Here is a 20,237-nt window from a genome sequence, read left to right as displayed (position 1 = left end):
TGGGCAACACCATTTTCAGTGTGGAGAGTAGAAAGTTAGAACCCTGATGTGTAAAATTCGATCTATACTTTGTTATTTTATTTGGTGATAGCTTGTAGCAATATTATGTTTATTTTCAATATAACAGGTTAAAGGTTATTGAAAATGAATTGATAGAGGCTTCGACGAAGAAATTTTCTCTGGAAAAGTTTTATAAGGAGCCCAGTGTTTCTAGTATACAAATGGTGGATTGTTGTAAGAGACTTCTAGAACAGTCACTGCCTTACCTCCGAGGGATGCACCTGTGCATTTCACATTTTTATTCTGTCATGCAAGACGGGGACGTTTGTATTCCTTGGAACTGGAAGGATGGAGAAGCCGTTAAGTAACACAGGAAGCTGCATTATTTTTTGAAGAGACAAGAGACCGTTAAGCTTATTTAAATCCACAATTTAATATAACAGTATTATTTACATATTATAAGAACAAAGTTTCTAACTGCTGCTCTAAAAGTAGACCTTTTCTAAAATTAATTTCTGCTGCAAAACTTGTTTCAAAAGGTTTTCTCTCCCAGTCTTTACGGTGTTTCCTGTCTGATTGGCAAGACTGGGAACAAAGCTGTCTGTATATGGGAACCTACTGTGTGGTATGTAAGTGAGGGCCCTGCGGACCTGAGTATATGTACTCGTATGTGCGGGAACGTGGGGAAGCGTGACCGGGCCTCATTTAGTGCAGCTCCGAAGTGATGGGACTCCGTCAACACACAGCTTTGTAGCTGCATCTCTTGGGCGGATACGAACTCGCATTTTGCAGCCAGCAAGGGACAGCTGCATCCAAAACAGAAGACTGACGGTCGGCAAAAATTAGATAACCAGATTTTTCCTGAATGTATGTATGGTATTGACATTGACCTCAGCAGTCTGATACCAGTTTGTTAAAACATCTTAGTGACAGAAAATTTAGGTGAGTTTTCCTGCCCATTAATACGTCACAACTGCTGGTAGCGTGACACAACACAGTGAAGGCCTTTGGATCAGTGAGGGGACTCGAGTTTTTTGCGGCCACACTATCTGGAGAAACCCTTGTTTGTGTCCCACAGACTCCAGCAAGTAGAGTCAAGTGTGAAATGGCCCAGGCCGTAAGGGACTGTCACCCCCTCAAGCCCGGTCTTCCTGTTCCTGCTGGTGTTTCTCACGCGGGGTAAAGCCCCTCGCAGCCACACATGTGCGGACACAACACAGCCCGGCCCTGAGGGCCACGGGGAGCCCGCTCTGGAAACACGGGGCTTCTCTCTCTGCAGTTCTTTGCCTTCAGATAACGTATTTCACCAGATCCAAAACCTCTTCCGCTTGCTTCTCAGGACATAAGGGGAATCTAGTTTGGGACACCGTGTTTGTGGCTCCTCCTGCTTGCTGAAGAAACGAGAAAGGAATTTTCTCCCCACGGTGCCTCAGAAAGGGAAGGAGCTGCTTACCATTCTTAAAGTATATTTCAAATTCATCTAAAACACCGATTGTTTAAACTGTTTAAATTCAAATGTGTGTTTGAATTTAAAAGAACTGATGTGTAATCTTTATAGTTTGCGCATATCATCCCTGTGAACGTTCAGTAGCAACTTTACTGGTTTTTTTCTTCCCTAATGTAAAAATGTTGCCTATAAAGATTTTCCAGAGCCAAATGATGGGGGTGAAAAATTCCTTCCTTAAAAGTCATGTAAGAAAATTTATTGAAAAATAGTTTTGAATTATGCCATTTCTAAAATCAACTAATATAGAATCCTCAGTAATGTGTTTTGAATTGGACTCTGAGAACTGATTGTTAATAAATAATCCATTAATCAGATTATTGTTCTTCTTATTCAGTTGTTCATGGCATTACAACTCTTATGACGTAAGAAATTACAAGAGATTGATGGCCTCACTTACATCAAAAGCCACATCAGTCTGCAGGACAGGTCTCCCCAAGCCCCACTTCCTCCTTCATTTCTTAAAGACCTCTACCTCCAGGCAGCCCCCCGAGCTAATGAGAGAGTGGGGGGGGCACTGAAATGGGCAGGTGGAGCAAGAGAGGCCAGGGCTGCGTCTGGAGTCAGTCTCCTCTAGAACCTGCGAGGACTCTGCACATCCCAGGCAGAGGCCCCTGAGGGGAACCCCGGCGGCTCCGGCCACTGTCCCGGCACCCGTGTTCCTCCCTCCCCCCTAATCCAGCCTCACCACCCCACCCCACCCGCCCTGGCGGGGCCTGGCTGTGCTTCCCCGGAGTGAGCCCGTTAGACCAGATCAGCCCCGTGGGGGACGGCGGCGCCGAGGCTCTGGGCGCCTCTGCGGAGGAGCTGTGGCCCTGGTGCCCTTCCACCACCCGCCCCAGAGCGGGGAGCCCAAGCTCCCGGGAGGCTGGCGCCCACACCCAGGGTGCAGGAACCACTGACGCGTTGGCTGAGGCCTGGCAGCTCGCTGGCCCCAAGGGGCCGCCTCCCTGTGCCAAGACTGCCCGTGACCTGTGCCACCTGCCACAGATCCCCACCAGGAGCCCTGGGACCCGGAACGGTCGCTGCAGGTGCCTGTTCCGTAAGAAGCGACTGAATCCAGGGCACCTTGGTAGGACTCCCTGCACGGAGCGGCCCTGGGCAAGGCCTCACCCGGCCTCAGTTTCCCCATCTCTAAAAGCAGACACCAGATCATGCTCTTGGAAGTTCCTCCCGCCCTCAGGGAGTCTGCCCCAGGAATGCAGAGCCCCCCATGGATGGTCCTCGGCCGCCAGTCCAGGTTCCCCTCGCTCCTAAGGACGAGGAGGGGGATGTGGGGCAGCAGGTGGCCAGACGGATCAGACCTGAGTCAGGGCCACGGGACCCTCTCGTTCCCTGCACTCCCTGCCTCTTGCCAGCTCAGGCCACCGGTCACTCGAAACCCTTCCCTCGGGGGGGGTGGGGGGGACATACCTGTTACGAAGCATCACAGCAATTTTCCCGCCAAGCTGATGCACGTTGCATGTGAGGAAACACCCAAAATAGGAGACATGCCCGAGGCCCTTCTCCCTGCGGCAGACAAGGCCTGGAGCCCAGATGTCCCAGGGGCTGTGAGGGGTCCGGGCAGGCAGCGGACCTGCCTCTTTACCAAATGAGTAAAATTAAAAGTTGGGTTTCTGATGGCTAATGTGTCAACCTGACTAGGCCCCAGATGTTCGCTAAACATTATTTCTGGATGTGTTGTGAAAGTGTTTCTGGATGAGATTAACATTTGAATCCCTAGACTGAGTAAAGCAGTCTGCCTTCCCCATTGTGGGTGGGCTTCATCTAATCAGTTGAAGCCCCAAATAAAATAAAAGTTCTACCTGACTCTCCTGGAGCTGGCACATTGGTCTCCTCCTGCCTTTGGCCTCTGACCTGGATGGCAGCCATACCATCGGCCTTCCTGGTGCTGTATTTCTCAGCCTTCATAATCATGTAAGCCAACTCCTTACAATAACTCTCCTAGTTATAAAACACACACACACTATATATATATATATATATATATATATATCTCGTATTGATTCTGTTTCTCTGAAGTACCCTAACACAGTCTCTCATGTAAGAGGACTAAGGCTCTTGCCATATTGCTTGAGTAGTAGAGAGGAGGAGAAATAAAATTTGAATAAGTGACAGCATACAGAGCAGAGAGAGAGAAACCTTTAGAACAGAACTAGAAGAGGCAGGAAGGCTACATCAAAGATAGAAAGTTGAGAATTCTCCAAAATTGATGAAAGACAGAAATACTCAGGGACTCCACTAAATCCCAAGTAAGATAACAAGTTACATAGTAGCAAAACCATGGAACACTAAAGATAAGCCTTTAGAAAGTAGCTAGAGAAGACAGATAACTGATGCCATCAATTATGATGGAGTTTTGTGGAATATCTTTAACATATGGAGAAAAACCAGCCACCAGCTGAGATTTGTAGGCTCAGCTAATCAAGAATTAGGGAAATATAAAGATTTTCAAGGTGACCACAATCAGACCTAAAGAAATGCCTCAAACAGTGTTTTTTAACTTCAGCACTCCTGACATATTGTACCAGATGATTCCTCCAGGGTGTGGGAGGTGGAGCGGGGCTGGGGGGTGGGGAGAGAAGGCAGTGTGTTGTGGATTGTAGAATACTTAGCAGTACCCTGCCCTCTATCCACTAGCTGTCACCCTCTTCCCAGTTGTCTCCAGACATTGCCAATGTCCCCTTGCAGAGAAGCGCTGGTCTAAAGGCGGGGAAATGATGCCGGAGGAAACTATAACAAAGACGTCCATTCTATTCTCCACTTTTCCCTAATACTAGAAACCCTAGCATTTAGCGTGGCAGAGATGGGAAGCTGGTGCTTCAAGTAAAATGTTCGGCCAGGTTGCAATCTGCTTTAATCTGGGGGTTAGAGCACAGTTTGACCACATGGATGGTATTTGGAAAATGGTAACAAGAATCCAGGATGGTGAATTTGTTGGCTTTTTTCCAGCTGCTTTTAGCCAAGTCTTGTAAGAAAGACAGTCTCTGGCCGGAATTATCCAGTATGCAAGGAGAGTTGTTAAGGACCCAGTATTATTAATGAAAGTAACTCCCAACTGTGGCCTGCCCTAACATGGACAGTTGAATAATTTGGTTCCTTGCACGTTTGAAAAAAATAACCACTCTGTACACTCAACCAAGACAGTTAGGGGCTGTGGCTATGAAGAGGCAGGCAGACTTTGCAAAAGATAACATTGGTGCTTTGAGTAAAGATGAGATTGTGTTGCTTTTTATAGCATATCTATAAAGATTTATACAATTTATAACAAAATATTGGCAAATGTGAAGAAATCTGGCAAAATAAAGCATTAACAAGAAGAACCGTTACGATCTGGCGTTATTTCATAGTGGTGGACGTAGACATTCCCAGTGAGCTCGGCCAAAAAGTGGAAAGAGCCCAGTGTCTGGACATCAGTTATGTTATCATGCAGAATACCATAAAACAAACTAAAGCATAGTGACATGTAGTCACATGCATAAAATGTCAAACATAATTTTGAGCAAAAGATGCAAGAAGAAGTACTTTTTTACTCCATTTACGTAAGGTTAAAAACCGGGCAGAAGTAAATTGTATTTAAAGATGTCTACCTCAGTAGTCAACACTGTATAAAACAATAATAAAAATGTGCAGTTTGTGGAATAAAAACAAAACATTAGACAATAACATGGAAACTTATTATAAGTCTATATAAGCTGACCTGGAAGGAAGTCTATAACATATTGTCAGTGTTAAATGAAAAAGGGAAGTAGGAGAGATTTAAGGAGTTCTGTCTGAGCATCTAATAATTAATTTTTGCTCTCTAAAACTTTGTATAATAGCTACTCATTTTCAGTTTTTAATTTGATAAAAACAACTTAAAAAAGAAAAAATTAAAGATGGAAAGTGAGTAGAGATAGTGTTTCAAAGAAATTGAGGTAGAAATAATAACTTTATAAATGAATAGAAGTACAATGTAAGTATGTGTATAGTATGAAATGCATGATGTTTTCAGATAACAGAAATAGCATATAACTTCTACCATAGTATAGAGGGGAAAAGTTGAATTTAAAGGCTTCAATAAATTCAAAACAAAAGTAGAAAAAACATTTTCTATAAAGCAGGACAAATTAAAACACAAAAGCACAATAAGGTTGTAGAAACTGATGTGGTTTTGGAGTGGTGGTGGGCATCCGGAGCCAACACTGAGGAAGAATTCTTGAGATGTCTTTAGTGCAAAAAATGCGATTTTATTAAGGCATGGGCACAGAATCCATGGACAGAAAGAGCTGTGAGATTGTGAGGAGTGGTGATGATATACTTGGGAGTTGGGGGAGGTAAGGCAGCAGGAACTTTCCAGTGAGATTTCCATATGCTAAAGAAGCCTCACAGGATCCCTGAGGCCTGGCTATTGTGAAGCCAAGGTTGTTTTTCTCTCTAGCAAAGCATTAACATTAAGAAAGTGGGGAGTTCCTGGAGTATTGTCATACTCTGCCAGCCTCAAGTATTTGTCAATGAGCTGCAGGTTATAAGGAAATTTAATTTTATCTACCGTTTCCTTCTGCTTTGGTTTCCCACATCATTCCCCCCTGAACAATTTTGATCCTTAAATTTTAAGGTTGCTGAAAATGGAAGGAAGGTCTTATCTTCTGTAACGTCTTCCTGCTGAATAGGGGCATTGAAATGTCCCTACCTATGGGTCAACAGTGATCAGTTGAGGTATATGTAAGGCTGAGATAACAGAGGGTGATGAACCAAAGATAAAGGAGCCAAAGGGAAAGGACTGAACACACCTTTATTGTAAAGGGCTCTCGGTGAGGCTCCGCGCCTTGGGGGTAGAAGCAAGCCGGGGGAAGTCGCGCCCAGAGACTGGGGAGAGGGGTATATAGAGGACTGTAGCTCCGGGTCGAGGCCCGGCGAGGGCAGGTTTCCTTATTTGGTCTCGTTTTTTTTGGGTTTGGGTTTTGTTTCTGCTGAGGCGACACGTCTTTTGAGAAACCAGTGGCTGGAAACTGGGAGTGGGAAGCTGGTGGCGGGAATGTCCTGAGGCAGCCATAAGATGGAGTCTGATCTGCCATCTTGGTGTCTTTTTCCTGACCCGTCAGACCTGTCAGTATATATATATTTGTAGGAGTCACCAAAGGAAACAGCCGATTCAACATACTTGAACCTCCTTGAGTAGAAAGGCTCATCTGTCAGCTACAGGTTATGGTGGTGAAGAAGTCTTGGCACCAGGCAGGAAGAAACTGTAAAAGACAACAAAATAAGGTTAATATTATCATGAGAAAAAGAAGCCTGAGTAAAAGGCCTTAGATAGTTGACCAAAATTTTCCTCAAGTCCTTCACTGTCATTTGAAGAGAAATTTGAGGGCTTCCACGAGCTCACGGAATAAGAAGGCCTGTCATCTGGCACAGTAGTCTTGTGAGGAAGGAAATGTTTAATTCTTGATATAGGAGTCCACGAGGGACGTCCTTTGCAGTGGAGTACATTATACTGTTGCGGGATCTGGTCTGGATCACCCGGCGGAAGAACCAAGCGGCACTCGGGGATCTTGGAAGGGAGGAGGTTTATTTCACACGGGTGGGCTCAGAGGAGATCATTCTCCAGAACTCTGAGCCCAGAGCATCAGCAGAGGGAGTAATTTATAGCCTCTTACCTCTGCCTTCCTCATTAATGCAGGCGACAAGCAGGGTGGGAAGAAGAACCCGGAGGAGGGGGCCTTTGATCAGGGACAGGTATTTCTTTATCAGTCCTGTCGGCCATCTTAGAAAGGATTTTTCCCTATCATTCCCCCCTTTGATGCCCCTTTAAACAGATCTATTCTGTATTAGAGGGCATCATCTTTATTACGGTCTGTGTTTTTCCCCTTAGTTTCCTGACTGGTTTACAAGGTAAGAGCATTTTTTCTGAAGATACAGATGCCCTTTTTCTCGGCAGAGAAGTGGTCAAGTGCCTCTGCTCTGGGGGGCATTTCCTGCCAGGGAACTGATTTGGCTCTGTAGGGTCACTAGGGAGTCACCCAGTTTTAGTCCCACAGAACAGCCTATGCCTCCTATGCCAGTCCCTGTCCCCGTGGCTATTCCTGCCCCTAGGAGTACAGGTAGCTTGTTTAGCCTGAGCCTTAAGGCTAAAGGTTAATCTAAGCATTAACGTTTTGGTGAAAACACTTCCCCAAAATGGTATTAGCAACACTACTGGCAGGCAACCCAACAGACCGAAAGAGGTTACACCGTATTTAAGCTTTTAAACCCCTCAGGTTTTTTTTTTCACTGAAGGTGCCCTGGTCTTATAAATGGGGCCCAGATTAGTGGCAATCAGTACCAACAGAACATCTTATCCATAAGAGGAAGGTGAGTACAAACAGGAACTTTTGCTGTTTCCCCAGCTTTCTGGGGCAACCTTTGCCTATCGGATGTCAAAGAGTAAGGACCGTCTATTTTATCGGACGGGTGATTCCTCAAGCTTCTGCCGTGCACAGACCAGCCAGCTTCCAGAGTGTGCCTGGAGCAGGGATGAGGATAGGACTTGGGTCAGTCTTCCGGTTTGGGAGCCCTCAGGATTGGCCCTCTTGACCCTGGAGTGGTGGATTCACTGTATGGTCCAGTCCACTGTGGTTCGAGAGGGTCTTTTTCTAGTCTGTGACCTAGACTGAGTTCCCTGGGGAGAGGGAGTGTACAGGGGATCCTACAGAGATTGGGGCCCTCTCAGAAGGGAGAAGCCTTGAGTTCCTGGTGTGCAACGGACACACAGGAGGGCCAGGGGCCACAGGGCTGGCCACAGGAGGTCTGATTCCTGACAGAACTTGGCTAAGGTTCCCTTGATGGTGCGATTCACCTGCTCTACTTTCCCTGAGCTCTGAGGCCGGTAAGCAGTCCGCCAGCAACGCAGGCCTGTTAACGCTGTGGGTTGTGACTGGGAAGCAGAACCGGGGAACAATTTCTTCTTTGAAATCCTGGTCGCGGCACAGGTAAGGGAGGGAGCTACATCTACCTCCTTACTTGCTGCCATCTCGGCTGCTTTGTCTGCTAGACCATTTCCTCGTGCTGTAAGGTTGTCTCCCTTCTGGTATCCTTTGCAGTGGGGAACTGTAACTTCTTTTGGAAGCCAGACAGCCTCAGGGAGCTTTAGTATTTCCTCTTTGTAGATAGGCTCATGTATGTGTAGCAAAGGCGTACCGGGAGTCGAACTCTCTTGTCCTTGCTAAATATGAGGGCTCATATTAAGGCATGTCACTGCATACCCTGCCTTTTGAACGCCCTCTGTGATGAAACTGCCACCATCACCGAACCAGATGAGGTCTGGACTCTGTAGGGCCTGGCACCCAGATCTGGGCGGCTTGTGACTACTTCATCAGTCACCTCAGAACAGTCATGATCCGGTTTCCCTTCCTCAGTAGGTAGGAAAGTTGCAGGGTTCAGTGTCCACACTGTTTTAAGAGTGACCCATAGATTTTCGCAGAGGAGCCCCTGGTTTCCTTAATGAGCAGAACTGTGGCCACTAGTGCCCCAAGGCACGATGGCCATTCTGCCACCACTGGGTCCAGCCTCTTCGACAGGTATGTTACTACTGGCCATTGCCAAGGGCCAACTGTCTGTATGAGAACCTCAAGGGTGACCTTTTCTTTCTCATGCACAAATAAATTAAAAGGCTTTTCTATTTTCAGGAGAAGTGCTGGTCCCTGCCCCAAGGCAGTCTTTATCTCTAAGAAGGTGGCTTTGGCCTCTTCTGTCCAGACTGGGGGGGGGGGGGGGGGGGGGGGGGGGAGTTCTCATCTCATTCTGGCCCTATTACTCTCTTAACTTGGGAGAGGAGGAAGTCTAAGTATCAGACTTGCTGTTGGCTTTTTGCATGAGTGCCGATACCCTGAGTCTCACAGGAGTTGGAGGGGGACCCTTGTGCCCTCTGTACAATTTTCTCGGGTATTGCTGGCAAGGAGGAGGTCATCCACATACTGGAGAAGGGTCTGTGTGTGGCCTCCCTTGGAAAGCCGGCGAGGTCTCTGGCCAGTGCTTTCCCAAGAGGGCAGGTTTTTTAATGCCCTGTGTCTGGTTTGGTCCATTCAAAGGCAAACAAGGGTTGGATCTGGGGGGCCACGCAGTGGCAGAAGAAGGCATCCTTTAAGTCTTGGCAGGTAAACCAGCTGGCAGAGCCTGGGATCTGGCTGAGAAGGGTGTACAGGTTCGAGACCACCGGGTACAAGGCTTGAACTGGTCGGTAGCCCCCCTCCTGGCTTCTTAGATGGCAACAGCAGGGTGCTCCAGGGTGATTGGCATTCAACCAGAATGCTTGTGTTATGCCCAAATCTCGAGTCCCCAGAGACCTCCAAGGAGCCGGCACTGATGCAAGTACATAAGGGTCTTTATTACAAGCTCGAGCAGGGGCTCACCTGTCAACCGGCGCAGTGGCAGCAGGGTGAAGCCCCGAACAATAGCGAGCAGGGTTTTTATGGGGTAAGGGACGGGGGTGTTACAGTGCACACGTTGTACACATAGCATCATCACATAAGTACCAATCATAATTGTACAGCACCCATGGCAACAGTTTTGACCATTCAGTATCTGTGAGGTGTCCGTTACTTTTGGCGGGACCCAATCATGACTTTTGAGATTCCTTTGAAAATGACCAATTATGAGGTGAGCTCAAAGGGCCCACGTGGGGTTCAGGCAAGCGGTGAGTGATTGGATAGTTTGTACAAAGTAGTTATCTAGAGTCCCCAGACCCTGACTCAGACCACAGGAAAGTTTCTCCTATCTTTCTTAGCTTCTTTTGATTGGCTGACCCGAGGGTGGCCCGAGGGTGGCTTCAGCCGAAGTTTTTCCTGGAACTGGGGCTACGTGCAGCCCGAGGTTGCTCTTAATGGGGGCCTTCATCTCAAAATGGCGTTACTTAGGCTCTTCACTTGCTTTTTTGGATGCCTGCCCTTGCCTCTCGTGGGAGGCAATATTGCCGCTGTTTCTGTGGTTGAGCCCCTGGGATTAACTCCTCAATGACAGGGGTCTGGTTGTGGGCAAGTCCAGGGAGGTTGTCCTCAGCCCACACCGGGGGGGGAAGGCAGTTCTGAATTCAGGTGGGCCGCTTGGTTGGGCCTCGGCACAGAATAGTCCCCATTTGGATCCAGTTGGGGGCTGCTGCCTCCCATACTTGGGCCTCTAGCTTTGAGAGTATATCCTGGCCAAGAGGGTTAGGGCATTCATGTAGGTAGAGGAACTCATGCCATACGGTGTGGCCCCCGAGTTCACATATAAGTCGTAGTTGGGCCCCCTACTTTTTTCTGTGGGTTCATGGGGACCAGGAAGAAGTGAGCCTGGTTCCCCTCAATCTGAATCTATTCCTGCTAGGCTTATGAGGCCACCCCTCTCTCCCCTTTTTTTTTTTTTTTTTGCATGATTCTTGTGCATATCGGCTGGGTTTCTGGGACTTTTCCCAGTTGGGACATTTATTCTTTTAATGTCCTTTGTCCTTGCAGTAGGCTCATTGGCCACTTGCTAAGGAGGTCCTGGGCCTCCCCCCTTTTGCTGCTGGACCTTCCTGATTCTTTTGTCATGGCTCTCTTGTGCCTCAAGGTCAAACAGGATGTAAACCTTGCATAGCTTCTCATAATAATGGGGAGGAGGGATTCCTCTTGCTGCTGGGCATGTTCATGGGCCTCTTACCCTCCCCCCCTCCAATTCCCTGGAGGAAAGCCTCTTGGTATCAGCAGCTGTGGACTGCATCTGGAGAGTGCCTGCATCTGGCCAAGGGCATAGTCTGGCTGCTGGTCGGGAGAGAGAGGATCTGCCAAGTCCAGAGGTGCTGGGGAGACCAAACGTGGTGGAGTATCAGAAGCCAGGGGGTTCTTTTGGTGGGGGCAAGATTGGTTATTTCTCTGGATCACTGGCAAGAATTTGTGGCTGTTGACCTTCCTTGGGCCATTTTGTTGAGGCAACTAAGACCTAGTCTGTCCTTGTTTGTTGCAGGTAAATCGCACCCAAGGGAGCAGGGTTTGAGCAATCTCTAACAAGAGTCGATACAGGAACTGATCAGGGCAATCTGGGAATCTGGTGACAACATGCCAGATGCGGCGGATGGTTGGGTCACCTAAGGTTCACTCTGAGGGCCATCATCTGACACCAAAACTGGGCCATTCTAATTCACATAATTCCATAGACTCCCAAAAATCCTTCTCAAAGTTCTCATAGTTTCAGGAGCTGTGGGTTTGCTCTGTCCCAACCACAAATGTTCTTGTGAGGCGGTGTCGCAAAGTCAAAAGGGTAGGGGTGCCCCCTCTAACGAAGAGACCAGACAGATGCCCGTTTGGCCATGTCCCGAAGGAACTTGGGTGACGCTTAGCTGTAGAGGTCTCAGCTTTGTGACATACGATTGGAAACTATTCTGATGCCACCATAGACTGTATGCCATTCACCATAATCGCAGATGGGCCCACTCAGACTCTGTAGGATTTTGTGCCCACCCACGGAGCCACAGAATCGAACCCAGCAGGCAAGCCAGAGTGAGTCTCACATTCACACTCACATATACACCAGAGGCTATTAGATTCCCTCCCACAGAATTCCTACAGATGAGACCACTGGGGTCTCCGGGGAGTGATCAGCTCCCCCCTCCACCACTATGGGTGGGCAGGACAGGACAGATTTAGGGCTCAGGCCTTACCAGTTTCCAACATCGTTTCCAGGTCCTCACTTACCAAGTCTCCTTGAGTCCAGCGGGAACGGGCAGAGCGGGTCCAGCCCCAGGCGACCCAACTGGAGACTGCCAAAATTCAAGCAGGACAGGTCTTCTCCTTCACGATTCCTCATTCCTTCACCGCCTCACCGTTTCCCCAAACCGGTGGCAACAATGGGCCAGCGCGGTTGGGTTTCCCAGTCAGGGAACCAAAATGTTGCGGCATCTGGTCTGGATCACCCAGCGGAAGAACCAAGTGGCACTTGGAGATCTTGGAAGGGAGGTTTATTTTATTTATTTATTTTTATTTCTGAGAGAGATACAGCGTGAGCAGGGGAGGGTCAGAGAGAGAGAGGGAGACACAGAATCTGAACCAGGCTCCAGGTTCTGAGCTAGCCGTCAGCACAGAACCCAACGCGGGGGCTCAAACCCACGAACCCTGAGATGATAACCTGAGCCGAAGTCAGATGCTTAACTGACTGAGCCACTCAAACACCCCAAGAGGTTTATTTTACACCGGTGGGCTCAGAGGAGATCATTCTCCAGAGGTCTGAGCCCAGAGCATCAGCAGAGGTAATAATTTATAGCCTGTGTTGTGGGTTAACTTCAAGCACGGTTAAATACTAACATGCTATTTCTGCTTCTGTAAATCCGCTTGGCAAGCTTGTACTTCCCTGCTCTGGTTGACCACACCCACACCCTGTACGCAAGGTTACAGAACACCACGTCACCATTTTACCCTGGTTGTCTTTCACGTAGTCACTACCCCATGGCTTCTCAAATGTCTAATTACAGTTGGTCATTTCAAGACAAAGAACTTAAAATTGATAGGTCTCTGCCAAAACTAACACCTGAGCGTCACAATGCAATCGGTAACCATGGTGTGCTGTAAAATGTAACTGGTTAACTAAATAATGACGAATTCTGCCTAGCTGAGATCCATATAAGCTCACTGCCACTTTTGTTTGGGGCCATTCTCTGCATTTCTCATGAGATCAGGAAATCAGGTTTGGCCCCGGTGGTGAATAAAATCTTGCCTCACTTCTATTGGGTATTTGGTGGTCTCTTCGACAATCATCCTGCTTCCCCCTGTTACTTACTTCCGCATTCCTCATTAATGTATGCAACAAGCAGGGTGGGAAGAAGAACCCGGAAGAGGGAGCCTTTGATCAGAGACAGGTATTTCCTTATCAGTCCTGTCGGCCATCTTATAACAGATTTTTCCCTCATTATGACCCAGTAGGGGCCCTGCCATTTTGCAATTCAATCCCCCGCTGTGTTAGACTTCCAGTCCTTTAAATAAACCTGATCTCCTGAGTTTACATGGGGTGGGTTACTAGTAACTATCAGATCAGATTTAGGGAGGACAGGGTTTGCATATCTGTTAACAGCAAATACTCCATGTCCAAGAAGGGACAAGCGACATGCACTCCGGGAATCAGAAAAGGCTGTTTATTTCGCACCCGCGCTGGCCCAGCAGAGTCATCTCCAGAGGCTGAGCATCAGGCTCAGGTTTTACTGCTCTTTTATACATACGTGCTTCTGGGCTGGGCAGGGCTAGTACAGTCGAGCTTTGGGGTCCTGGCTGTGGGCTGATACAAAAGACAAGCAAGTTTGCAGAAGCGAAAAGCATGTAGGGGAGTATCTGGCCTCCCACATCTTGGCTGGCCCTTTTTATCTGCTTTTTTACGGGCTGTCCTTCTCATATCCATTTAGAGGTTTATGAATTAACCTGGTCTCGTATAATAATTTAGCAGAGCATTATAGTCCCCATCTATTGCTAGGTCTACAAGTGAGAAAAGGCTTTTTGGAAGAGGATTAGAAACCTTAATTTGGAGAGCCATAGCCAAATCAAGACTAATTCATTTGTAAAACAAATCCAATTTTAACAAACTTGGCCTAATTATTTACATAAGCTTAGTAAGAACAGTGATTGATCTTTAAGATATTTGGTTCGCTGGAACTTTTTCATAAGGAATCTTTAGACTGAACATTGAACAGCCCCTTCGGGCCAGAAGTCAAGCCAAGTGTTTGGCATCACACAGGCCTGTAATACTTGTAGATTTGGGCAAATTCCTCTCATCAAGTTCCCCCAAATATCCTGAGGTTCGGCACCTGCCAGGAAGTGGCAATTTGAACTCACCTGGGGAGGCTGCTGGGAACTCTGTAAGCAGGTATCAGGCCAACAGTTCCAAGGAACTTTGATGGCTTCATGCTTCGTGGAGTCAACTTGAAGGAACTAGGTCATATGAGTCTATGTATGTCTCTTAGATATGACATCTCGGTCAAAGCCTTGGTAAAACAAACAGTATTTCCAATGGTGTCCTGAGAAGGAGAACAGATGTTTACTGACTTACACAAACACTTGCAGGTGCCATGAAGAAAAGAATACTCAGTGAGAGTTTCTGAATTTCAGAGCGTTTAAGTAGAGAGAAAAGTTAAATGCTTCAATTTGTTCACAGAGGAATATCCTACCACATTTCTGTAAGACACAGATACCTTAAGAGAAAGTTTCCTTAATCTGGAAGAGCACACATTAGAGAACCAGCAATGTTTTAACAAGAGTCACAAAAACTATAATTGACAAAAAGACTAAAAAATGGACACAGTTAAAGATCTGATGAGAGTACAGCTGACAAGAAACCTGGTTATTTCTGTGACATATAACACTTCAATAATCAGAATATCAAGTGATGGCCCTGTACCAAAATACATTGAAACTTCAGAAATTTCATATAATCTCTAGAATAGAATAGTTATAGCATTTACCCAAATATAACTTTCTTTCTTACATAGGTTATTGTCAGGTTGGTTTACATATAACACCCAGTGCTCATCCCAACAAGTGCTCTCCCCCATGCCCCCCCTTCCCCTCTCCCTACCCAAATGTAACTTAAGACTTATTATTAGACAGTGCTTCCTTTATTTCCATCAGTCTTAATTATAGTTAGCAGAATTTTAAACTCTTAGAAATCTTAGTTTCCAGTGAAAACTAAGTAGTAACCAATTGTGAATTGTCACACCAGAATTCTTTAGATGGCAAACTTATGGATACATTTAAGCAGCAAAGCATGTTTTCCAACAGATTTAAATATCCTTATTTTCTCTTCAATAAGAAGCCAAAAACCACAAACCTACTTTCAGTAATGAATTCTTCACCACTACAGCCTATTTGGAAAAGATCTAGATGTCAATGGATTCAATCCCATTTATCATGCAAGCAAAGCTTTAAAGTTTCATTACTGAAGAATGAAAGCTATCTTTTTTTTTAATGTTGTATTTATTTCTGAGAGAGACACAGCGTGAGCAGGGGAGGGTCAGAGAGAGACGGAGAAGGATCCCGGCTCTGAGCTAGCTGTCAGCACAGAGCCCAATGTGGGGCTTGAACCCACAAACCATGAGATCATGACCTGAGCCAAAGTGAGACGTTTAGCCAACTGAGCCACCCAGGCGCCCCCAATGAAAGCTATCTTAACAATTACCCCTGAAATTTTTAAGACAGAATTAACTATCATTTTAAGTCATCTTTTTGTTGACAAATTGCAGATATAACATGAGCTTATTTGACCTTCAGCAAGCCTAGATAGTATAAAAGTTTCATATTTAATGCTGAAAACTTTACAGGCATGTCTATCTTAATTAAACCCGCAAACTTAAATTAGCTTAAACACAGAATATTTTCCACCTGCATCCACTTAAAAGTCGATCAATTTGTTCCTCACTGTCAATTCTTTTTAAAAAAACTTTTAATGTTTTATTTATTTCTGAGAGAGAGAGACAGCATGAGCAGGGTAGGGTCAGAGAGACACAGAATCTGAAACGGGTTCTAGGATCTGAGCTAGCTGTCAGCACAGAGCCCGACACGGGGCTCGAACCCATGAACCAAGAGATCATGACCTGAGCTGAAGTTGGATGCCTAACTGACTGAGCCACCCAGGCACCCCACCTCATTGTCAGTTCTTACCTGGGACACTTGTAGGGAAATCTGAAGTGGATGGCCCAAGGGGATTACTCTTCACTCCTTGACAGTGAGGGTAGAAGGAGGAGCCAATGCTGCCAGAGGCAGAGGATGGTATAGGAGCCAGTTATACAGGCTGAACCCATGGTGGGGCAGAAACAGAAGACAGAAGGGGCAAAGCATAGCCAGAAGGCAGAGAAAGTGGGTTCCCAGTTCTAAACCTTTTCGACTGATGAGCAGCCACCATGTTCTTTCCATCAAAGTGGAAATATGTAGTCCGTGTTAGGCCAGAGAACACAGGGAACTTTTCTGAAACAAAGAGGGTTTGGGCAGCTGCTTGGGAATATTCCTTAAAGTCCCTGTCCTGAGGTAGACTTACCAGAGACTGTTGGTTCTAATTATAGACATTAATCTGGGAAATGAATGAGGGAGAAGCCCCCACAAATAGCTAGAGTAACCTGGGTCTACTAAGAGGAACAGTGTGAGAGTCTGCCTTCCCTTCATTAAAGATGGCTTGTTTTTCCTCCAGCAACCTGGATTTATTTCAAGGAGGCCTATTTAGATCATTATCATCCAATATATCAGAAGGAGGTTTACTATAGCCAAACACATTCGAGAAAACAGTCTGCAAGAGGCCCTTAGGTTGGGGTCCTGATTTAGAGACAAAAAGGCCTGGACACAGGGGATCACTGACATTTTCCCCGCTTCCTGCAGGAGACATCTAACCTATAGATCCTACTGAGGCCATGCTGTGCTACAGGAGAGCAGCTATTTCTTAAAGTTTGCAATCCGAGTTGTTTCCAGTAGTTAAAAGGCATCCCAAAGGAGAGTCCTTGGGAACTGAAAAAGAGAGAAGGTCCATTACCAAGAAAATTCTCCTAGACTCAAAGGTGGTATCCCACACGCAGGATATGTTGGAGGTTCCTGGTGTCAAAGGGACCTGAGGCATCTCTCAAAATTGCTGTGATCACTACCTGGCCTAACGACCCTGTGGGAGGGAGGCCAGCCCTCCTCCCAGCCCCTCCCCCCACCACTTCCATATTGCCTCCTAGGCTACAATGGATGCTGGCATATGGACCGAATTTTCCTTGCTAAGAAGGCCATACCATAAAGGCTAGCTGTACCTTCGCCTGTCTTGCTGAGAAAGTCACGCTGAACCTTGGCTTGCCTTGCTGAGAAGGCCATGAATAACCTGCCATTTATAACCCATGGAAAACACTGGAAATTTTTTACAAGGTGAAATTTCCTAATTCTGTAGTTTAAGTAGTTAGAGGGCAATGATGAAAAATGGTAAAGATAGAAGTCCATCATGATCTAGGCAATTTCCAAGACATGTAGTCCTTCCTTACAGCTGACTTCCTATGAAACAGTCCCTAGTTGGGTTTTAATTCAGTTGGGTAGTGGTTCACTGGCTCCAAGTGGAGGTCTCCTGGCCATAAGTGGTTAGACCAGGGATGTGAGGGATCACATTAGACCAATGAGGAGGAAACCTGATACGGGAGTCTTAAGATTGGCAACCATCCTGACAACTTAGGTGGCTGTCCCATATCCAAAATAGACAACATTGTATAAGGACAGAAATGAAGAGGAGCGCCTGGGTGGCTCAGTAGGTTGGGCAGCAGACTTCAGCTCAGGTCATGATCTCATAGGTCATGAGTTTGAGCCCCATGTTGGGCTCTGTGCTTACAGCTCAGAGCCTGGATCCTGCTTCAGATTCTAAGTCTCCCTCTTTCTCTGACCCTTCCCTGCTCATGCTTGTGTGTGTGTGTCTCAAAAATAAGCATTAAAAAAAAAAAATGGAAATGAAGGGTAAGGGCACCTGGGGGGCTCAGTTGGTTAAGCATCTGACTTTGGCTCAGGTCATGATCTCAGAATTTATGGGTTCGAGCCCCACATTAGGCTTTGTGCTGATAGCTCAGAGCCTGGAGCCTGCTTTGGATTCTGTATCTTCCTCTCTTTCTGTCCCTACCCTGCTCATGCTGTCTCTCTCTCTCTCATTCTCTCTCTCTCAAAAATTAATAAACACTTTTTAAAATGTTAAGAAATGAAGAGAGGGCATCAAGTTTCTGGGTCTCATTACAATTCCAGCCAAGGTACTAACTTCCAGCCAAAAGGCAGTTTTTCTCTCCCCATAGAGTAGCCACAGGCTAGAGGATTGCAACCTGAGCAATCTACATGAAAGTGTTCTGATAAGACCATATTCCTCGAAAGTCCCCTGAAATGAGAGTAAAGGGAGAAGAGAGGAAGTACTCACCAAGTTTGCCCCAAAGCTCAGAGTCCAGATGAAAAGACTCGAAGCCCCACTTGGGTGCCAAATGGTGTGATTAATGTTGGTGGGGTCCAGAGCCGACAAGCAAGAAAGAATTCTTGAGACATCTTTGGTGCAAGAAAGTTGTTTTGTTAAAACACAGGGATTCATGGGCAGAAAGAGCTGCCCTGGGATTGTGAGGAGTGGCTGATTATATTCTTGGGAGTTGGGGGAATTAATGGCAAGGGAAGTTTCCAAAAGGATTTTCATATGCTAAAAGAAGACTCACAGGATCCTGGAGGCCTAGTTATTGTCAAGCTAAGGTTGTTTTTCTCTCTAGCAAAGCAATTACATTAAGACAGCTGGGAGTTCCTGGAGTAATGTCATACTTTGCCAGCCTCAAGTATTTGACCATGGGCTACAGAGGTTATAAGGAAACTTAATTATATCTACTGTTTCCTTCTGCCTTTGTTTCCCACATCAGAAATGATTCCAAAACTATCAGTAAAAGTAACCAAATTTTAATACACTGAAATCAGGGCATTAAAGCTGAGGCTTTTTAAAGTATGGGGCCTGTGTGCAAAATGCACAAGTACCACATCCAGGAAGCCAGCCCTAGACCTGAGGCAGAGGCATTTGCTATAGTGAGGAGGAAATTGAGCAGATGGTTCTTGACTTTCCAACCCTCTCTTCTCAGGTCTGGCCTAAGATCAGGATCCAGAATGTGTTCCTTGAATTCTTGGACCATCCCCATGCTCTCTCCTTGGGCACTTCCCTGTGTTCCCATCAGTCCTCACAGATGGGAGCTTAACACGGATTCTGAGCATGGATCCTAAGATTCCACTAAGCTTTCTCTATTTCCTTTCTTCAACAAAATTTCCACATCCCAAATTTTCCCTTGTATCTCAGATGGAAAGACGAAAACAACTATGAGGCTTAGATTTCCAGAAAGCTTAGGGTGCTGAATGATGGAGAATACCTATTTCTCTTCCTATGGCAGTTTATTTACCAGGCTTCTTGTCAGGATTTTGAAAAGCTAACCTTCTGGGGCGCCTGGGTGGCTCAGTTGGTTAAGCATCTGACTTCGGTTCAGGTCATGATCTCATGGCTTGTGGGTTCAAGCCCTGCGTCGGGCTCTGTGCTGACGGTTAGCTCAGAGCCTGGAGCCTGCTTTGGATTCTGTGTCTCTCTCTCTCTCTGACCCTCCCTTGCTGACGCTATCTCTCTTTCAGAAATAAATAAAAACATTAAAAAAAAAAAAAAAAAAAAAGAAAAGCTAACCTTCTGAGATCTGTGATCACCTGTGCTACCTACATTTCCCTGTGAAAATGAACCAATCAGAGGTACATAAAAGGGATGACTCCCACAAACCATTTAGATGAAAAGGAACCAGACACAAAGGAATATATACTATTTGATTCCATCTATTTAAAGTAGGAAACAAAACAAAGATCAGGCAGAAATATAATGTTTACGGAACTTTTCTTAGATGGTTACGAAGTGCAAGGAAATTATACTTCAGACTATAATTTACTTTGTAGGTTAGGGGAGGAAAATGATCAGGAAAGGCAGGAGGGGACTTAAAATTTTCCTGTGAATCCTACTTCTGAGTCTGGCGATTCTAGGGGAGCTCACTTCATGAAACTAGAGTTGTACATTTTTGTTTCATACACTTTGTTACATTTTGTGATAAAAAATATTTTGAGGGGCTTCTGAGTGGATTAGTTGGTTAAGTGTCCAACTCTTCTGGCTCAGCCAAAGCGTTTAGGCTCCTGTCATGACCTCACAGTTCGTGAGTTTGAGACCCACATCAGGCTCATCAGGCTCTGTAACAATAGTGGGGAGTCTGTTTGGAATTCTCTCTCTGCCCCTCCTGCACGCTCTC

The 20,237-nt window shown here is 46.2% G+C and overlaps 1 protein-coding gene and 1 long non-coding RNA gene across 5 annotated transcripts in view; one reads left to right on the top strand and one right to left on the bottom strand.

Moving 5' to 3' along the window:
* Positions 1-9,370, top strand: part of TCAIM (T cell activation inhibitor, mitochondrial) — a 59,483-nt gene extending 50,113 nt beyond the window's left edge. For all 4 annotated transcript variants that reach the window (XM_039230402.1, XM_039230404.1, XM_039230403.1 and 1 more), the window contains 2 exons: positions 128-871; positions 9,361-9,370. In XM_039230402.1, the coding sequence (XP_039086333.1) occupies positions 128-368 (241 nt within the window). In that variant the 3' untranslated portion in view covers positions 369-871; positions 9,361-9,370. The remainder of the gene's footprint in view (positions 1-127; positions 872-9,360) is intronic.
* On the bottom strand, positions 6,260-12,418 carry LOC120230694. The gene is made up of 2 exons (XR_005528120.1): positions 12,169-12,418; positions 6,260-6,729 (listed from the first exon to the last, which is right to left on the bottom strand). It is a non-coding gene; the product is annotated as an uncharacterized LOC120230694 (long non-coding RNA).
* Between the last annotated feature and the right edge of the window lie 7,819 nt (positions 12,419-20,237).

Source organism: Hyaena hyaena, unplaced genomic scaffold (assembly GCF_003009895.1).
Source record: "Hyaena hyaena isolate Hyena2069 unplaced genomic scaffold, ASM300989v1 scaffold_45, whole genome shotgun sequence".
In the NCBI taxonomy this organism is placed as follows: Eukaryota; Metazoa; Chordata; class Mammalia; order Carnivora; family Hyaenidae; genus Hyaena; species Hyaena hyaena.
Note: the sequence above shows the minus strand (reverse complement) of the source record. Positions and strands in the feature narration are given on the sequence as shown.